The sequence below is a fragment of the Apodemus sylvaticus genome, chromosome 8 (assembly GCF_947179515.1).
Source record: "Apodemus sylvaticus chromosome 8, mApoSyl1.1, whole genome shotgun sequence".
Classification (NCBI taxonomy): Eukaryota; Metazoa; Chordata; class Mammalia; order Rodentia; family Muridae; genus Apodemus; species Apodemus sylvaticus.
Window position 1 is genome coordinate 22,115,979 of NC_067479.1, and position 19,038 is coordinate 22,135,016.

General features: G+C 44.1%; 1 protein-coding gene across 2 annotated transcripts in view; it reads right to left on the reverse strand.

Moving 5' to 3' along the window:
• Nucleotides 1-19,038, reverse strand: part of Slain1 (SLAIN motif family member 1) — a 49,712-nt gene that overhangs the window by 6,672 nt on the left and 24,002 nt on the right. The window contains exons 3-6 of one of the 2 annotated variants that reach the window (XM_052190745.1): nucleotides 13,184-13,333; nucleotides 12,004-12,153; nucleotides 9,517-9,858; nucleotides 2,935-3,090 (exon numbers count right to left, since the gene is read on the reverse strand). In XM_052190745.1, coding sequence (XP_052046705.1) covers nucleotides 2,935-3,090; nucleotides 9,517-9,858; nucleotides 12,004-12,153; nucleotides 13,184-13,333 — 798 coding nt within the window. The remainder of the gene's footprint in view (nucleotides 1-2,934; nucleotides 3,091-9,516; nucleotides 9,859-12,003; nucleotides 12,154-13,183; nucleotides 13,334-19,038) is intronic. The other variant, XM_052190746.1, reaches the window with a different exon arrangement.

The following is a 19,038-nucleotide window of genomic DNA, read 5'->3' on the forward strand; positions in this document are numbered from 1 at the left end:
GCTGGGAAACAGGCCTGAGATTAAGATTTGGGGTGTCTTCAAACTTAAGTTATTAATCTATCTATTGTGTACCATCTATCATCAGCTATCCATCTATCCATCCATCTATCTATCTACCTAACTACCTATCTTCTATCGCCTATCATCAATCAATCAATCAATCACGTGGGTGTTTTGACTGAATGTATGCCTGTGTATACCTAGTGTCCAGAGTCCAAAAGACAGCATCAGATCCTCTAGAACTAGAGTTACAGAAGGCTGTGACCCATGATGTGGTCTCTGGGAATCAAATCGGGGTCCTCTGAAAGAGCAGCCAGTTTCTCAGCCATCTCTCCAGCCCCTCAAGTTGAGAACATTTGCATATATATACAGACATATCTTTTGTTAGGGGTTTGGCCATAAAATGTTACCTACAAGCAGGCTCCTGTGTTAAAGCCTTAGCTCCCAGCTGGTGGCCTTTTTCTGAGTGGTATTAGAAACAGTAGGAGATGGGGCCCACCTGGATAAAGCAGGCCATTGGCCCTATCCCGGGAAGACACACCTCTATCCCTAAGCCCCTCCTGTTTCTCTTTTGACTACCAGGCAGTCCACAACTCCATCTACCTGTTCCCACGGGATGACATTTGCTGTGCCTCAGACCCAAAGCAATCCAGTCAGTCTTGAGCTGACACCTGCATCACTGAACCAAAGTGAACTTTTCTTCCCTTTGGATGACTTCTCTTGATTATGTGTCATAGTATTCAAAAACCTAACAAAATATTGAAAGCTGGGTGGATGCTCTGACCACACAACATTGTGGTTTCTATTCCTCTGCTATTGGTTTGCAGGGAGGAATTTGTGAATTTGGAAAATGTTTACAGAAGCAAGCAAACAAAACAGCAACAAAGTGTGTTTAATGACTCTCATAGCAGTAGAAGAGCAGAGAGCCAGTTAGACATGACAGCAGGAAAGACTGTATCCTTGGGACAGATGGGAATGAGGACTCTTCTGAGACTCAGACACCTGCTGCCAGACGACTCTGAAGTCATCACATGATGCCGCTGGTTCTGCAGATACACAGGCGGAATGCAAGAGTGACCCGTGCACAGGCTCGGCCTAAGCACTCAAAGGACAGCAAAGGAGACAGATTGGGCAGCGTGCGGGAGGGCCAGAAGCCTTGTAGTGAGACTTCAAGAAATACAATCTGATAAACACGGGACATTTGCCAAGGAAAGCTGCCGGGAATGCGAGGAGCCGGCCGTGGAGAAGCGCTATGCCGGCCCGTGGAGAAGCGCTATGCCGGCCGTGGAGAAGCGCTATGGCCTGCACACAGCGGAACCTTTAGGTGCAGGGCTAACCCAAAGCCTTTGCGCCTGCGCGTCACGTGTCAGAATGCTCGCCCTGTGACCTCAGTTGCTTGCTTTGCTGGGATTGGGCCTTGCCTTTCTATACCCTATTCTTTCTTCCCTGCTGTGAAGGAAATGTTCACTCTGCATTGTTTTATGCTGAAAGTATATAACATGTTCTTGATTTCATAGTGGTTTACTGTTGAGACTCAGCCGAAGTCTCAGGGGAACTCTGAAAGTGGCCATTTTGAGAACTTCAGTAACTGTCAAGACCTTGGGAATTCCTGGAGCTAGATTGAATACCTTTGGGATCATCAGATGCTGGTTATGAAAGAGCCTACTCCTCCGCAAGCTACAGGATTTCCCCTCGTCTCAGGCCCAAAGCAAAAGAGCTAGCCGTGGGCCAAAAAGTTCCTTTGGAAATATAAACCAGATACATCTTTCTTCTTTTTAAGTCATCTCCCTTGGGAACAGCAAGAGATATTCCCACACACTGTGGTTGAACTGAAGTCCAAATACAAAGTTCACTTATATGCACATAACTTAATGGTAAATTTATACAACATTGTAAATATTTTTAATATGAAAATAAGTTTCACAGAATAGAGAAACTTAAGTGTATTTCCCACTTAAGGTATCACGCTGCCTTCAAGTTTCAGATGGTGAAACATTTTTATTTTTGATTTCTAGGTTACAGAAGCTCAACTGTATAGCAGAGAACATAGCAGGAGACGACAGACCTTGTTTAACTCTGCACTTCTGACCTGCCCACCCTTGGCTAAGTTGTTACTCTACCCATTTGAAACTCTCACCAACAAAATGATAATAGAAACTACGTCACAGAGTTGTTGGTAGAGGGCATAAGACAATGCCTAAAAACCAGCTAAAACAGCTCCTTATACAGAATAAATGCAGTCATTTTGTTGCTAGGAACCAGGACATAAAGAAATAAAAGACAACTGCATGTTGGGGAATAAACTGATATCCAAACCTAGGTTTGAGGAAGGCAAATTTAAAAACCACTAGAGATGCAAACTCTTAGGTAACCTTCTGCATTCTCTGTGGCCGTCTTATAGTATGTGGATATCGGCCCGGGGTCTGTGTGAGACTCAACCCCAGCAGACCTCATACGCAGGGATGGGATGAGTAACTGGAGCCTCCGCGTCCCTACAGGTGCTACGAGTGAATTCTTACTGCTACACTGGAATGGAGGATATAAAATTACCTTATACAACACTATCTTCATCTTTGGAGGGAAATGCTTTGTAATAATGGAAAAATGACCACAGTAACAGCTGGACCAAACTGGTGTGCCTCTCTTGGGTGAAAATGGCAGACTCACACAAGGAAAGATAAGGATCTGTATGGGAAAGGGTATGTACAAGGGTACACTGGTGATTATTCAGTGTGTCTGCAATCCTTGAGTTAAAGGCCTCCTATAATATATTAGTTGTAACAGTTGGAAACAATGGCACTGGGGGAAATACTGATTGATCATAGTGAAAACTAAGTTACAGAAATGTAAGAAGTGAGAAAGAAATATTGGAAAAATTTCCTCCCGGTGTTCTGCTAACTAGAATGTTTAGAGCCCTCGCTCTGTTACACTTACTGCAGGACGGGACCCGAGAAACCCCACTTCCAGCTCCATGCAAGCTTGAGTCGAAACTCTGACTGCTCCTCACTGTCACAGGCGAGCTGAGGTTGCTACTGACTGCAGCGGTGCTTGGCATTCGGGCCAGATTAGGCATACTTCTTCGTAGCTTATCTAAACAAAGAAAGGATTTTCCCAAGTTAAAAACCGCAAATACATTGCATGCCAATAGAAACATTTGCTTCAAAGTAAATAAATAAAAATGCCATTTTGATCAAGGACACAGAAAAAACAGCATGTCCATTACAAATAGACTAAGGGAGAACCAATCTCTTATATGGGCAATGTATACTCTAGAATATTCTGATACATTGTTTTTTGTTTGTTTGTTTGTCTGAGACAGGGTTTTTCTGTGTAGCCCTGGCTATCCTGGAACTCACTCTGTAGACCAGGCTGGCCTTGAACTGAGAAATCTGCCTGCCTCTGCCTCCCAAGTGCTGAGATTAAAGGCTTGCGCCACCACAGTTATGTGGCTTGTACTGGTTCTTGATGCTTTCCTCAAAGCATTAACCCTCCTTATATGCAAGCTGTTTGCACACTCAAAAGAGACCAAAAGATTGAATGACCTGATTTTTTTGTTTCTCTCCTGCTAGGCCCACTTTCCGCCACCAGGGGGTAGCAGAGAGTTACAAACAGCCTGGCTCAGATTTGAAAGCATCAAGAACCAGTACAAGGTAACTGGTTCTTTGTAATACCGCCCTCTCCTCCATAACCACACAGGTCAGTTCACTCCAACGCAGAAAACGAAGGTTAAGCCTGAACTGGAGCAAGCACTATTTTCTCCTTTTAGGTCTACATCATGTAGACACGCTTGCCCAAACTCAGTCAGTTCTAACATGCCGCAAACCTTCCACCACTGCAGTTCAGAGCTCATTTTTGTTACCCATTCCACAAAACCCACAGGGTTTCCACAGACCCTGCCACACTCTTCCAAAACACAAGCGCACTTCTGGGAAGCCCCAGCTTGGCTCTGCCAGTTCCAATCCTTCTCACCGAAGCCCCAAAGCCCCAAACTCTGAACATGGGTCAGAATAAGCCTCCAGGCTATGGGCTCAACACACCACCAGGCCCACCTCCTGATGCCCATTCCTGCCATTCGCCTGTTCCCACTGACAAGGGACCCCCTTCCCTTAACTAGTCACAACAGTTCCTCCATTGAACACAGGCCTCCATTCGTGGAATGAACAGAGATAGCTGGTGCACATGTTGAATGCCAAGCCCTCTGTTTATGTTGGGATGCCACAGTGTATGAGACCTCCAGTTTCCAATTTTCCTTGAGTTTATGGTTTAAAATTTCTGAATTTCATATCTTTAGTTCCATTATCAATCCCAGAGGAAAAACTAAGACAAGTTCAGTTTCTCCAAGATGAAAGAAATTAAATATTAAAGAATAACATTTTAAGAAAGTCGGGCTGAATTTTCTGAAGACCAAGAACACGATAATGTGTAAATTTGTTTTTATTGTTTTTAGTGTTTTTGTTTGAATCTATTAACAATTGTCTTATTATAAACCCTAATACACTGGAGTGTGTGTATCAGAGCATGCAGTCCAGCAGTCATATTGTTTGGTAAGCTAAGTCAGAAACCAGTGATGTGCTTGACTCTTCATGATGCGAATCAAGCCCCATCCCTCTCTCTTCCCCCCTTATGCACAGCATCGCCCCCACTGCTCCTGTTCTCTAACTACCTCTGTCTAGCAGCTCTTTACTCTCTGGTGTAGTCTAGGGAATAGACAACAACAACAACAACAATAAAAAACTCCAACAAGTATAATAAAGCATATTACACAGTAAGTATAATGAAGTAAAATAAATGTTAGAAACTGCAGTGATAGATCAGCGTTGTTTACACCAACCTGCAAATTCTTGCTAATACATTATGAGTGGATACAGCGCCTCCTTCTATTCAAGTGCTGACTGCCATTCCCATGTTCCCCGTCTGTGCAGTTCTATAGCACCCTGCCACAGATTCTCCTATTTCATGGTTATTTTCTTCATTACAGTTATTTCCCCTTACTCTTGGGATTCCTTCCAAAATCTCAAAGGCCTAAAACCACAGCAAGTACCAAAATGAACATATACTGTTTTTCTTGAATATTCATACCTATGATAAAGAACTAATAAAAGCTTATGAGCTTTTCCCTAAAAGCAAGTTACAGGGGAAGAGGTTGATTTTTGGTTCACACTTTCATATCACTATTCATTATAGAAGGAAGTCAGGACAGGAACTCACACCGGGCAGGAGCTTGGAGGCAGGAGCTGATGCAGAGGCCATGGAGGGGTGGATGCTCCTTACTGGCTTGCTCCCCATGGCTTGCTCAGCCTGCTTTCGTACAGAATCACACAGAGCATGCCTAGGGATACCCACAGTGGGCTGGGCCCTCCCTCACCAATCAGTAATTAAGACAGTGCCCTCCAGGCTGGCCTGCAGCTTAATCCACAGAGACACTTTCTCCACAAGGCTCCTTCTTCACCAGTTACACTACCGTGTGTCAAGTTGACAGAAAACTAGCAAGCATGGTTGATTTCTAATATTTTCCATTTAATATCCTTTGACCTCAGTAAACAGGGTACAAAGCCCAGAAAATAGAACCTCAGACTAAGGGACGACTATGCCCTGAACGAGGCTGCCCTGGACTCCCAGTACTTGACTATGCATATTTTAGATGGCGTGGAGATAGAGGGAAAGAATGACTTTCTATTAAATAGAATACTGAACTTCTATAGTTTGAAAATTTAATTCCAGGGGCTGACAGTGTGTTCAGTGGGAGAACTGTTTGCCTAGCACAAATTAGTCCCTGGGCTGGTCTCCCATACTCTAAAGTAAAACAAATTAAAGTGCACTTATTTTCAAAAGTCTACCATAAATGTTTTTAATATAGCAAAATTTAAAACTGCACCATGAGCACATGTGTTTTCTCCCTAGAGCTGCGAGCTGCTTCAGCATGCCAGTTAGTTCATCGGAACACCTGTGTGTAACATCGGGCATCCGTGTGCTTTCAACGGTATAAAACCTTCAAACCCTCAACAGCATAAAACCTTCAGACCCTCTTGATACTTCAACCCCAAGTGCATATGGAGCTCCTAAGATGGAGAGATGTGTATGAGATCACAATACTTTTTATCACATTTAAGCATAGCACCATAACTTACAAACAAAACTTTCCAGACACCTCAAGAATATCATTTGTTACATTTCCCATTCCAACCATGATCTAGGTAAAGCACACACACCATTGTCTCCATTAATCTCCATTAATCCAGACACACTGGTCTTTAAAGGCATCTTTACAAGTACTTGGGCACCAAGTCAACTTACTAACACCATAATCCTGGAATACACCCTTACTAATAAGCTGTCCATGTATAAATACTTGGACACTTCCAAGTGAGCCGTGGTCTCTGGTTGAATCAGACCATCTGGAAATGTGGTTTACCTCCCTGGCAAACAATCTGGAGTACATTCATAGCAGTACACACTTTAAAGTTCAAGGACTGAAAAGCAATTCCATCTTCCTAAGAATTCAGCAATTTCATCTTAAGGACCAATATACAGCAGAAAGGTGGAAGACAGCAGGAGAAGAGTTCAGATGTTCAGTCAGGGGCAGCAAAACTCAGCCTTCTGTGGAACAAAGACAACTCAGGAACCAAGGAGAAACTAGGTTCACATGCCAGTCAACACAGACCCATGAAAGGGGTCTGCACAGCACACCACCAGACCCAAAAGAATGTAGGAATGGTAGAAATGATCTGCAAAACGTAGTTACAAACGTAACTTTTGTTATTTGCTGTCTGACAAATATATTCCCAATTCAAAGATTCCCCAAACATGTCATGAACTTTCACAAGTAGTCTATTGAAACCAGTGTAGAAGTTAATAATAATAATAATAATAATAATTTAAAATATCTATTTCTAACTTTTAGTCTGTTGCCGTATATTTATTTTGGCTGTGGTTTTGGTTGCTTGAGCAGAGTCTCACTATGTAGGCCTGGATGGTCTAGACTTACCACATAGACCAAACACATCTTAAACTTAGACATCCACCTGCCTCTGCCTCCCCAGTGCTGGGATTAAAAGTGTGTGCCACAATGCCAGTTTGGTTTATTGTCCCAGTAATTACATAAAATTCAGTATATTTTAAAAATATCTTATTCTTAAATTTTTTCATATGCATACACAATGTTTCTTTATCATATCTACACCTCCCTTCCAGGCCCTGATTCACTCCAGGGTCCCCTAAGAAATCCCCCTGGCAACATTAGGTGCCCTCTTAAATTTCTTATCATCATTTTAAAAAATAGATTGAAGAGCTAATAATCTTCCCCCATCTATATTGTTTTAGTAACTCAGAAAAACATTGGGTATTCTCAAAGTTACCATTTTCTTCCATAACTTGGTTCAAATAACACTGAAAGCTCAGATATCTGAGCCATATGTTTAAAAATGTTCAAAAAGTGTAGGTGGAGTGGGAGAGAAATGGCATTCAGCACCTCTCCTCAAGGCAATGCAGTCTTCATTATTTAATTCATTCCTTATAACATATTTAAATTGGGAAAAATGCACCAGATGGTTTGATGTGAAATCTGAAAGTTAGATGTTATCTTTTCTTCATTTTACAGCTAAGAGCACCAATGCTATCTGGACCTGAGGAACGTCAGCTTGAAAGGGCTGAGTGGAGGGTAGGACCGGAACTCAGAACTCAGGGGGTAGGACCGGAACTCAGGGGGGGAGGACCAGAACTCAGGGGGGGAGGACCGGAACTCAGGGGGGCAGGACCGGAACTCAGGGGGGCAGGACCGGAACTCAGGGGGGCAGGACCGGAACTCGGCAGGACAGGACCGGAACTCAGGGCCTGCTGACCTCAGAGCCTGTGCTCGCAGCTGTGAAGCTGTTACTCAGAAGCACAGCCAGGAAATCACTTTTGTGTTCCATGTCCCTTCACGGGAAGGAACACTTAGGAACTTGCACAGCCAGATCCCGCGAGCGGCATCAGAGTGTGGGCTTCAGGGAAACCTAGTCCTTTCCAAATGGCGTCTGACGAAAGTGTTACCACTTTTCCATGGCAGAAACAGTGGCATTGAAGAGCACGATCCACCGACAATGCCAGCCAAGGTGCAGAGCCAGGGCTGGCAGAACAAACGCAACGGCGGCGCTGGAAAACAGCGGCAGGTAACAAGCCCGGGTGTCCATCTCCAGCTGCACACGGCGTCATGACATCCAGTAAGCATGGAGAAGGTTTCCCCATCTGCCCGGCAGTAGGAGCTTTAAGATATTAGCTGCTAAGACTTTGTTTAGCCAGCGCTCTCAAGTTTAAAATATGAGTGTATTAACAGGAATCGTGTAGTGCTTTCCATACTTTCAAATGAACGTCTAGTTTGCAGTAATAACTCAAGTATGGAGGAAGGAAAGGGGAAAACTAAAAGTGTTTGATCACTAATATCAAATTTGTATTCACCCTACTGACACTTTAAAGGGCCATTTACCTACTTACAGACTTTGAGAAATGGTTTGACTTAATAATTAAGGACTCTAATTATATAAGTCCGAAATAACCAAGTAGTCGCTTCCAGTTTTCTAGGTTCTGCATGAGGTTCTATCTGATCATCAACATGCTAAGGCCAGTGTTCTCTCAGTTGTGCCTGGTAGTCAGTCTAATTTCTTGGAATATAAAGAAGAGGACAGTAAATAATGTAAAAGAGAATTATAACCCACCACACTGATATGACAGATCAATTTCTCATTAAAACATGGAGCAGCTGCCTCCTTCATTACTGCTTTGTGGCTACTGATCTGAGAATTAGATCAGTGCTTCCCCAAGCTCCCCTAAATCTGAGGGCGTAAGAGCAGTAGGCTCACAAGTCTTCACTGTGGACGCTCGAAGCCCAAACCCCACAGTAACAGGCTACTGATGCTGTGAACGCAATAGGGGCCTTTAACCGCGTGGAGCTCAGCCATAAAGCCTTCAGCCTCCCAAGACTGCCGCCTCACAGCGGACAAACAGCAGCTAAAGATCTTCATCCTTAGGGGCGGAGAGGTGGCTCTGTTAGTACAATGCATGCAGCACAGGTGTAAGGCCGGAGATCAGATGTCCCTGCGCCCACATTAAGAAAGAAAAACACTCCTGTAATCTCCGCTCTGGGAAAGCAGACAGAGCGTACCCTGAGGCTTGCCAACTAGCCCATATAACCCCATCAGCAAGCTCCTGACTCAGTGGAGTATCTGGTCTCATGAAATACGGTGGAGAATAATTAAGGATGCCAATAGCCATTGACCTCTAACCTCTCTGCCTCTGTGGACACATGTGTGGTGTGTGTGTATCATGCACGTGTGTGCTGTGCACATACAAATACACAAAAGATCATTCTGAGACCGGATCATCATGATGGTTTTCCTGAAGTCAGAAATCTATAAAGCTGAGACACAGCTAGGAGATAGTCAACTTTAGATGTAAGTTTAGACCACACTGATAAGGGCATGAGGATAAATTTAGACCTGAGAAACACCTGCCAAGGAACTATTGGCTGGAAACATAGCTTACCTCCGTTGGTCCTATTTGGCTGCTGGTCTGGAGTTTGGGCTTGAGGTGAGTAATACTGCGGCTGCTGGAAGTTATTTGAAGGGAAATACTGGGAACTGGGGCTCCTCCTGCAGTCCCGAATGCTGGAGAAAGTCTGTGAGTGGGGAATCCCTCTTTGGAAAGGTGAACACCTCGGAAGGCGAGGCTGAGGTGGCGGCAAATGGTCAAATTCTTCCTCGTCCTCCAGGCTGTAGCGATCGTATTCCTGGTCACTGCATGTCCCCTTTCTCCCTGAACTCAGGGAGACACTGGAACTGTTTCTGGACACAGACGCCGAAGTCGAAGCATAGTCTTGCCTGAGACCTGGTAAAACAGACAGTACTTGATAGTTTATCTTAAAATGGCCATCAAGTTACTCAAACAAGGACACAACATTTTGTTTAAGGTCATTAAATAATCCCCCAACTCAAACAAACAAAAAAAAAACCCCACATACATTTATCTACCAATCACATGCCTAATATTAGGTCCATCAGTGATGAAACACCACATCCCCATGGCTGTGATGACCAAACAGACCCACCTGCTATGGCTCCGGAAATCATTCCCTATAAAAACGTCCAAACTATCCTTTTCAAGCTGGAATACAGTTAGGTGAAGACAGTTTAGGAAGAAATAACCATTATAACTACAAATCCCTGTGACCTAGAAGAATTATAAAAACCAAATCCCTGATGCAGTAAGGTCCCTGCTCCCTCCCAATGTGCAGGGCTAAGAGGAAAGTTTAAAACCTGTGGAGCAAATATGTTCTAACAAGGTCACCTCTCACCTTCTTTTATGTTACTTGCTATAATGTTTTCAGAGCATGGCGGGGTTTCAATGCTTCAGTAGTTCTAGGCCATCCTAGATAGCAACCACCCCAAAGATAGCCACACTGTCTTTGTTTTTCATTATTAGGAAGTTATTATAATGCAGTTTTTCATTACTAACACTGCCCGTAGCCAATTTTTAAAGTAGTCTCTTCATGGCTCCTTAGTATTTAAAAATGACATCTAATCTTTCCCCACATTTTAGACTGAGCCTGAAATTTGCCATTAGTGACACAAAGCAACCACCATGCTCTTCGCCATGCATCTTTCTAAATCCTCTGTAAGTATCACCGTGTGTCTCATTCACGGTGCTCTGTGTGATTGTAAAATGAGGAGACTGGTGCGCTTAACCGTTTCCACTGTGCTGGCCTGAGAAGACAAACCCCAAGCAAGCTCTCCGCAGTCCACAATGCACAGCTTACTGCGCCCTCGATACCTGTTCCTCGGAAATGCCTCACACCAGGATTACCTGGTAACCTGCTCCAGTCCCGGTAGTCTTCCGCAGTCTCTCAGCCTGGGGCCTATTAGTGCATTTTAACTGATTTTTTAGAAGATTGCTATGGGCCCCACGAAGCCCTAGGAAGCAATGTTAGCTCTTCACCCAATTTCCAACAGTTTTGCAATTTTTTATTAGAATAATATTTAGGATATTGACAGTAATATAATCCACTCATTTTATCCAGATTTTTTTTCATTTACCTATGTATGTGCAGGTCATTATTACTTCCTTAACTGTCCTAGCTGCATGCCTTTATGCCATCCACAATGCCAAGTGTCTCTACACCTTAGCGGTACCTGTTCACAGCACATCCGCCACCATCTTCTTTCCAGGACCTTGGGCCCCACCCCCACCCTCCAATCTGCCCCACACTTCGAAAGTTGTATCATTTCCAAATGTTACATAGTTACACTGCACACATCTGGGATTCCCAGGAGCCCACCCGAGATGGCCTATAATAGCTTGTTCCTGCTTACTACTGAGTGATACTCCATGATATGGACATGCCACACCTACTGAAGCATCTGTGACTGAAGGGCATCTAAGCACAGCCTGCCAGAACTGATGGTGTGAATGGGAAATACTGAAATACTGGGAACCCTGCTGAAGGAAACGCAGCACTAGCTACAGGTCTTGAGAGTGCATAGCCTGGCCCTACTTCCAGTTTGCTGTGAAGGATGTGATCTCCCAGCTTCCTTCTCCAGACACCGTGCTTGCTGCTTGCTGCTGGACCTCCACATGCCACAGTGGACGCTCACCCTCTTGAATCATGAGCAGAATAAACTCTTTCTTTCTTAAGCTGCCTGTGCGTATGGTGTTTAACAACCACAACAGAAAAGCAACCATATAAGTTATTGCAAATAAAGATGCTGAGAACCTTTGTATATCATTTTTTACTATAGCTATGAGCGGACTGTTCAGGAATGCCTACACTCTCCACAGATGAATGATGCTGAGAGTTGGCCTAAGGCCTACAGTGTTCTTCAGCACTTAAGGAACGTGTAACTCTTCCAACTACAAAGGAAGCTGATACAAAACAAAGAATCCACTTGTCTGCCCACTCCCTGGGAAAAGTGCATGATTCTCCACCAAGTAATGTCCAAGTGGGGACCTGGGATTCCTCCATTAGAAAGAACGTACTCTCTTCTTGCAGGCGAGCCATGATCTGAACGTCAGTGAGGTCCTGTAATTTATATCCCATGGATATAGAATCGTCCTCCAGCTCTGAGGTACTCAGCTCACTGTCGATAGATGACTGAGGACTAAGTGGAGAGCCCCTGGAGGTATAACCTGAAACACAGGAAATACGTTATTATTTATGGAAATCATAGGTACACATGTGTTATAGCTCATATACAAGGGGCATTTTTTTGTTTACATGTCACAAAAAGACTAGCATGTCACCATTTGACAGTTAATATTTCTTTACATGTTTATAAATTATAAGTATAAAACAACTTATTTACTGTTTTCATTTTTTTCAAATCTGACTTCTAGAATGAAAGCAAAACCATTCTATACTGTCTACTAAAAAATTTGTGCCAAAGTCTAAGGGAGCAGTGTATACACACATACATATGCTAAGAAAAATGTGCATACATAAATGTATATGTATATAAATGCATACATGTATGTATATATAATATATGCATATATATGTATACTTTTAATTGATCAGATGACTGTATCTGGCAATAACTGATTATATATCCCATAATTAAATTTAATTTTTAGTGGGGAGACACAGTAGTGCCATAAATAGAAAAGGCCATGTATAAAAGAATCATTTCTATAGAATCATATACAACTGCATAATTTAAACTGGTGAGCAATCACAGGAGACTTGCTGATACCCGGGGGGAAATAATCAGTGGGCTAATACAAATGAACCAAAGAAGGGAGGAGCCAAATCAAAGAGTGCTTATTGCGATGGCTTCACACCAACACTGAGACAATAAAGGCGATGGTGAGACTCTGATCTCATAAAAGCCCAGCATTCCTTCTGCTGAGGCCTGGATTCAAAAACCTAACAGAAATCACAAACTCTTTAGAAAATGACATAAAGTCGTGTCATCTTGAAATCAGTAAAGAAGTACCTAAACTCATATCCGGTCCACGGCAAGCACTGGTGCGTCCACGTACGTACATGTGTGCTCTCACTGGAGAGGACAATCTACCAAACACAACCTAGCCAAGCAGTGAACAAGCACGTGGATGCTTGCCGTACCCAGAGGAAGCGTGCGGCGTAACCTCCAAGATACGAGGCCACCCTCATGGCTAAGTAGCAAAGCAAGCAGCTGGTCAGGAACTGAAATATTACCTGTTCTTTCAGGTGTTAGTATTGCTTTGTTGGAGGTTTTAGAGGAGCTGGGAGTACTAATGCCATTGCTATAAGGGCTGAGTCTTGCAACAGGGCTATAAGGGAAAGCCAGGGAGGCAGGTGAAGAGAAGAGACTCCGCCATCGGCTCGCTGTCACGGAAGCAAAAACAGCAGCAGTTAGCGCTACACAGGCAGACGCTGGTTCATCAGGGGGAGAAAGGGGATTTGGTGTTTTTTTTTTTTTTTAAAGGAAAATAAAGCAACTTTTCATACGTTAACTGACTTCCATTTATCTAAGGAAAATATGTAAAAACAAGACATTTGTGAGTTAGGCCCCATTCACACATCTACTGGGAAATAGCAAATTTTGCCTCATTCAGATTCAATGCAATATAAAAAGGAAACTTCAAGCTTCTATGTCAGAAGTATTTTCTATTTCTAAATAAAAATTAAGTATTTTGTGATCACATAAAACAATATCAACAGGAAAAAAAACAAAAAAAAAAAACCTTGAAATTTCTAAAAGTTTGAGGACATGTTCTTAATATTAAAAGTTTAGAGCCCTAAATATTATTTGGTCTACTTTTAAAGCAGTTAATTTCAGAACATACTGATGAAAAACTTTTATACAGATAACACTTAAGAGATGGAAGCGGGTGGCAGCGCTCGCCGCTCTAGCAGACGCCATGCTTCCGCAGGGTGGCTCACCGCCACCCAGAACTCAGTTCTTCTGGAAGAGGTTCCGAGCCCCGTGAGCACCAGGCATGCGCAGAACATATACGCACGTGCGGGAAAAACACTCACACAAATTAAACATCCATTCTGAAAAGAACAGACCAAGCCTGAACCGCATCCAGGGTCTTTCCACAGTGCCTGCTAAGGGGCACTCCCACCACTGAGAAGTGCTTGATGTGGCCCCTGGGATGGGAAATGGAGGATGCGGACAGTCAGGCAAACAGTCGTAAAAGCGCCGTGCTGCAGATCCTTGAAAATCCCGCTAAAGTCATTTACTAGAGCAGAACGTTTCCACCTCAGTCCATAGTCGTTAAGAGATGAGTACTACTTCAGTTATGTAAATATGATTTTATTTCCTATATAGGTGAGGGAATCTAGCAAAGCAACTATATTCAGAATCCTCAGGTCGCCTGGGTGACACTGTCATGAGGTCTGGTTCCTAACTGCCACAGGTCCTGTGAGTCCCTTATTCAACGTGTGTGTCTGTGCTTCAGCAGTTCTTACTGGGTCAGAGAAGATGTGGACTCTCAGAACTTGATCCCCCACCCAATATACCACAAAACTGTAGTTAGCACACACTAGGTGGCTGATCCTACCACCTTCAATCTCAATTGCAAGGAATCTGCCATCACAAATTCTGTGTACGAAAAACAAAGTCAATAGTTCTTTGTGACTGCTAACTTGGTGGGCAGACAATGATATTTTATATGAGTCTGATCGTGTGCCAGGCAAGTTACAATGACTTGGTGTTCTCTTCCACAGATGCAGGGGACAACACATCACAAGTAAACAGTATTCATCATTCTGTACAATAACTACAGTGGCCCAGCCTTCCTGCACAATGGCATAGTTATTGCGGCTATGACAGCAAGACCACAACTAGGAACAGAGCATCTATTACAAGAGAGAACATTCTATATTGATCTTCAGAAATGAGCTAGGCATTTAGGGAGAGGGAGGGGAATTATTATAGAGGCAATCTCACAAAACAATGTTGCTCTATTAGTTCCCACGGCTATGATGTGGAGGAGAGGGAAGAGAGCAAGAGGCGGAAGGGACATTTCCTCTTTGTTCCTTTCTGCGGAGCTAAGGATCTGCAGCAGAAACAATTTTCTAAATAAAAAACCACACGGGACAGTTAAAGGGGAAGTCTAATTTGGCTGATTTGTTTACTTTTGGATTTGTTTTATTTGTTCTTTTGAGATAGGGTCTTTCTCAGAGCACGTGCTGGCCTCAGACTTATTTTTGTGATTGAGGCTGGCCTTGAACTCCTGGCCCTACTTCTAAGGCCCAGGTGCTGGAATTACAAAGGTAAGCCATCGCACTCAGCCAGCAGAGTGGACTTTCTTAATACGAAGATGTTAGCTTTGTCTGATACTCAAAGATAGCCCAAGATGGCCCTAAGAGGAGGAAGATGATCTTCCCGAGGCACAAGAACAGCTGATTGGCTCCTCTGCTGTGGTTTTCCTCCTCTTCTATGGAAAGGGTGAGTTGTAGGAAATGCCGGACACGACATGACGTCTGCTTTTTACTGAATTCCAACCCTTCTGGGAGAAAAAAAAGCCCATGTGCTCAGTCATCTGCTCGCTTATTTTTTGTGCATCTTCAAGTTTTCAAATTTGAAATAAATATTAATGAAATTATTTTTATGCCTTCTTGAATATAAGTCCTCCAGTGATTATACTAAGGCAATCATGGGAAGATATGAGACAGTTATTGCTTTCAGAAAGAACTTAGGGGTTCTGCATCCCACTGCCAGAATTATTGTGTGGATGGATGACAGAGAAATTCCCAGAAAAACTGATAGTCCATCAATCAGCTTTGCCTAGACTCACAAAAAATATAGGGAAAATTCCGATTTTACTAAGTATGTCTCTGCACATTATCAAAACCAAACTGAAGAATCAATATGATCTAATACACATGAAAGAAAAGCCCGATCTCATTAAAATCTCAGTGATCATCCTCAGATATCAGTTCTACACTAAACAGAGTTCTAAACCCTAAAAATATGTGGCTAGAGAGGTGGTGCAGGCCCGAGCTTTGTTCCCGGCCCCCACACCTGGTGGCTCACAATCACCACCTCAGCTCCAGAGGGTCTGATGCTCTCTTCCACAGCTTCACACACAGTACACAAGCACAGACACACACATCACATAATCAACAAAGTAAAGAAAACAAACCCCTATTTTCATACTCTGTGCTCATGTGGAGATAACCTCCTTCCTAGATGCTTTATGATCCAAGCTGAAAGTAGTACATTCGATGTTAACATGTTAGACTAATGCCTACTTACTTCAAAACCAGCCTACCATTCCTAATTTGACAGCTACACTATTTTACCCAATACCTTAAACTTAAAATAGCAGTGTTCAGCATAATGTCTTTGAAGACAAAGGTGAATATAATTAGACATTTCAACCAGTAATAGGTTCCGTGAAAAAAGCACGCCTGTAGCACATGTCACCATGCTTGTAAGTAACAACCAACTCACTGAACCTCCTCAGTATTAATCTTGTGACACCCAAGCTAAGGATTTTTATATTACTGTTGGTAAAGATCTGCGACTGGGAAAACCAACCTGTAAAAACCAGCTAAAGGGGAGTCACTGCCTAGTGTAAGTATGAAGAATTCTGGGGTGCACAGTCAAAATGAAAACACCAGCCAGTTGGCAGTAAACCACACAAACATCCAAGGAGTCTTCCTCGGTCTTGAAAAGCAAACGTCTAAAATCTCCAAGCGAGCCCAGGCCTTCGATCCTTATAGGCACGCTGTGTGGGTCACACAGCATCGGTGCTGTTGAATCAGGTGGAGTGGCGAGAGGACAGAGCTTTGATCGTCCTAGGAACATCTACCTCACAGTTCGACTTCACATTTCTAACCTCCACTTTCTCCTTTCTCCTTACTGCACTCACACACTCAAGGCAAAGCTGCAGAATGCAGACAGTATGTCAACTCTCAACCCTCCAGTCTCCCTATTGCCCTCAGAGAAAGCAGGTACCTAGAGTCAGTGTCACCCCAGAAGGGCAGCTTGATCCTGCTTAAACAGGCTTTCTAAAGAAGCCTAGCACTGGCTCTGCGAAGTTTACACAGACCCACTATCTAAATCAGTCATTACCCTGTGACTCTTCCTCATGGCTTCTCCTCTTGACTACTAAAATGTATTCTCCCTCCTTTCCTATAATTTAGCCTTGTGGGGCTGGCCAACTGTCATTTCAATATTTGTATGCAAAGTCCTATGCACCTCTGGCCAGAGAGAGAGAGATAAAGACAGAGATGGACAGGGGGTGGTAGGAGGAAGGAAACTAAAAGAAAGAAAACTACAGAATGACTTAGACTATCACTAGTTACAAAGCACGTCTAGAACCACTCAGTATTTGCCAAGAGATACAGAAAGCATTGGAGGTCAGTCTCCAGTGGCGACCGAATCCTCCTCAGAAGCACACAGGAGAGGCCGTCTCCTGCTCCCTCGCATGCTGAGAAGCATGGCGGCCCGCACGCTTCCACCTGCCTTTGAAGGTTCGTTTCTCCCTTCACTTGAGCAAGCACCCACGATCACACCGTCGAGTGCCAGATGCCACAGACACTGAGATGAATAAAATACGGGGACGCTCGCCCTCCTTCCCACTCCAACTCCTAAATAGCAGCCCGTGCAGAGGAGAAGCAGGCAGGCAGGGAGGTAAGCGGAGCCCAGTGAGAAGACGTGCTCTCAGAAAGGAGTTCATTCAGTGAGGAGAGTCTCCAACACAAGACATGACATTGGAAAGGGCCCTTGGCAGAGGGGGAGCCTTCATGTGGCAAAATGCCCTCCTGGGATGGAGCACAGCAGTGGCGGTGCAGAGGCACGAAGGAGCAGCATCCAGCCTTGAGTGACAAGGGCTCACCTAGGCCATGGCTGAGGGAGGCGTGAGAGGAGCTGGCCCCAGACACACTGGGGGACTGGGGGATCTCATACACTCTCTGTATGTACACGGTCGGACAGGTAGAGAGGCACAATTAGATCTGTATCTTATGAGGACAGCCATGCAGTGAACTAAAGACGCATAGACTGGTGAGCAGGGGAACAACTAAGAAGGCTTCCCAGCAGATTTAGGGAGCTGCGGTCCTCACTAAAGCATGCTCAGAGCACCTGGTCAGATGGGCACAATAAACTATCCTCTGGGCTGAGTGGAGAAAGGGAAGACACAGTCACACCCCCCACTGAAACTAAGAACACGAGACACTCATGCCGGAAACCAAAGCTCAGCTCAGCCACTGAGGCTGTGGGACAGGCCCGTGCGTCTGGCACCTAGTACAGACTTAGCATGGGGGTGGGAGGGACGGCGGACAGACAGACAGACGCAGAAAAGTACAATAAGCAGGTGCTGGATGACGGGGAAGACATAGACAAAAAGACTAAGAATGAATATGGGGGGGCCCAGTGAGCCTGTTTTGTTTTTTTGTTTTGTTTTGTTTTTTTTAAAGAAAGCACTAACTAGTAAATACTTCAGTTTTTCTGGCCCTGAGGTTGGAGTCATAGCTTCTTCTGGGATTACGAGAACAGCCCAGAGAAACTTCCCACACACACAATGAAAGTTGAATTTAGTAGCATATTCACGGGCTATGACTATGATGTATTCTTTTGATTTTCTTTGACCATTTAAAAATGTGAAAGGTGTCCTTGGTTCACAGCCATATCTGCCAAAGCCAACCACACCCAGTTTTGCTAATACCACAGCTAACACACTAACAGCTTTACAATATCCATTTCAAAGCCATGCAAGGGGAGAGACCTCAGATCCTCAGAGAAACGGTGAGGACTGGGTCCACCCAGGAAAGCAGGTAGTTGACTGCAGGTCCTCACACTGCCTCCATTTCTCCAAGTCCAATCCCCCAGCCTCACCCGCTGAGGCTCTGCAGGAGTACACCTGTTGTAGCCTAGCCCGAAGCCGCCCCTTCCTCCTTGCCCCCATTTCCGGTGGACCACACAGCTCTTACCTTCTAACTGGCCCTGCATTTGTAGCTTCTGCCCAGCTGCCACCTCCAGCAGGCACTCCTGGGAACCCAGGCCACCTGTGGAACAGAAGCCTGTAGGCTGAGGACAGATCATCTTCACACCTGCCATTTCTCCAAGACCAATT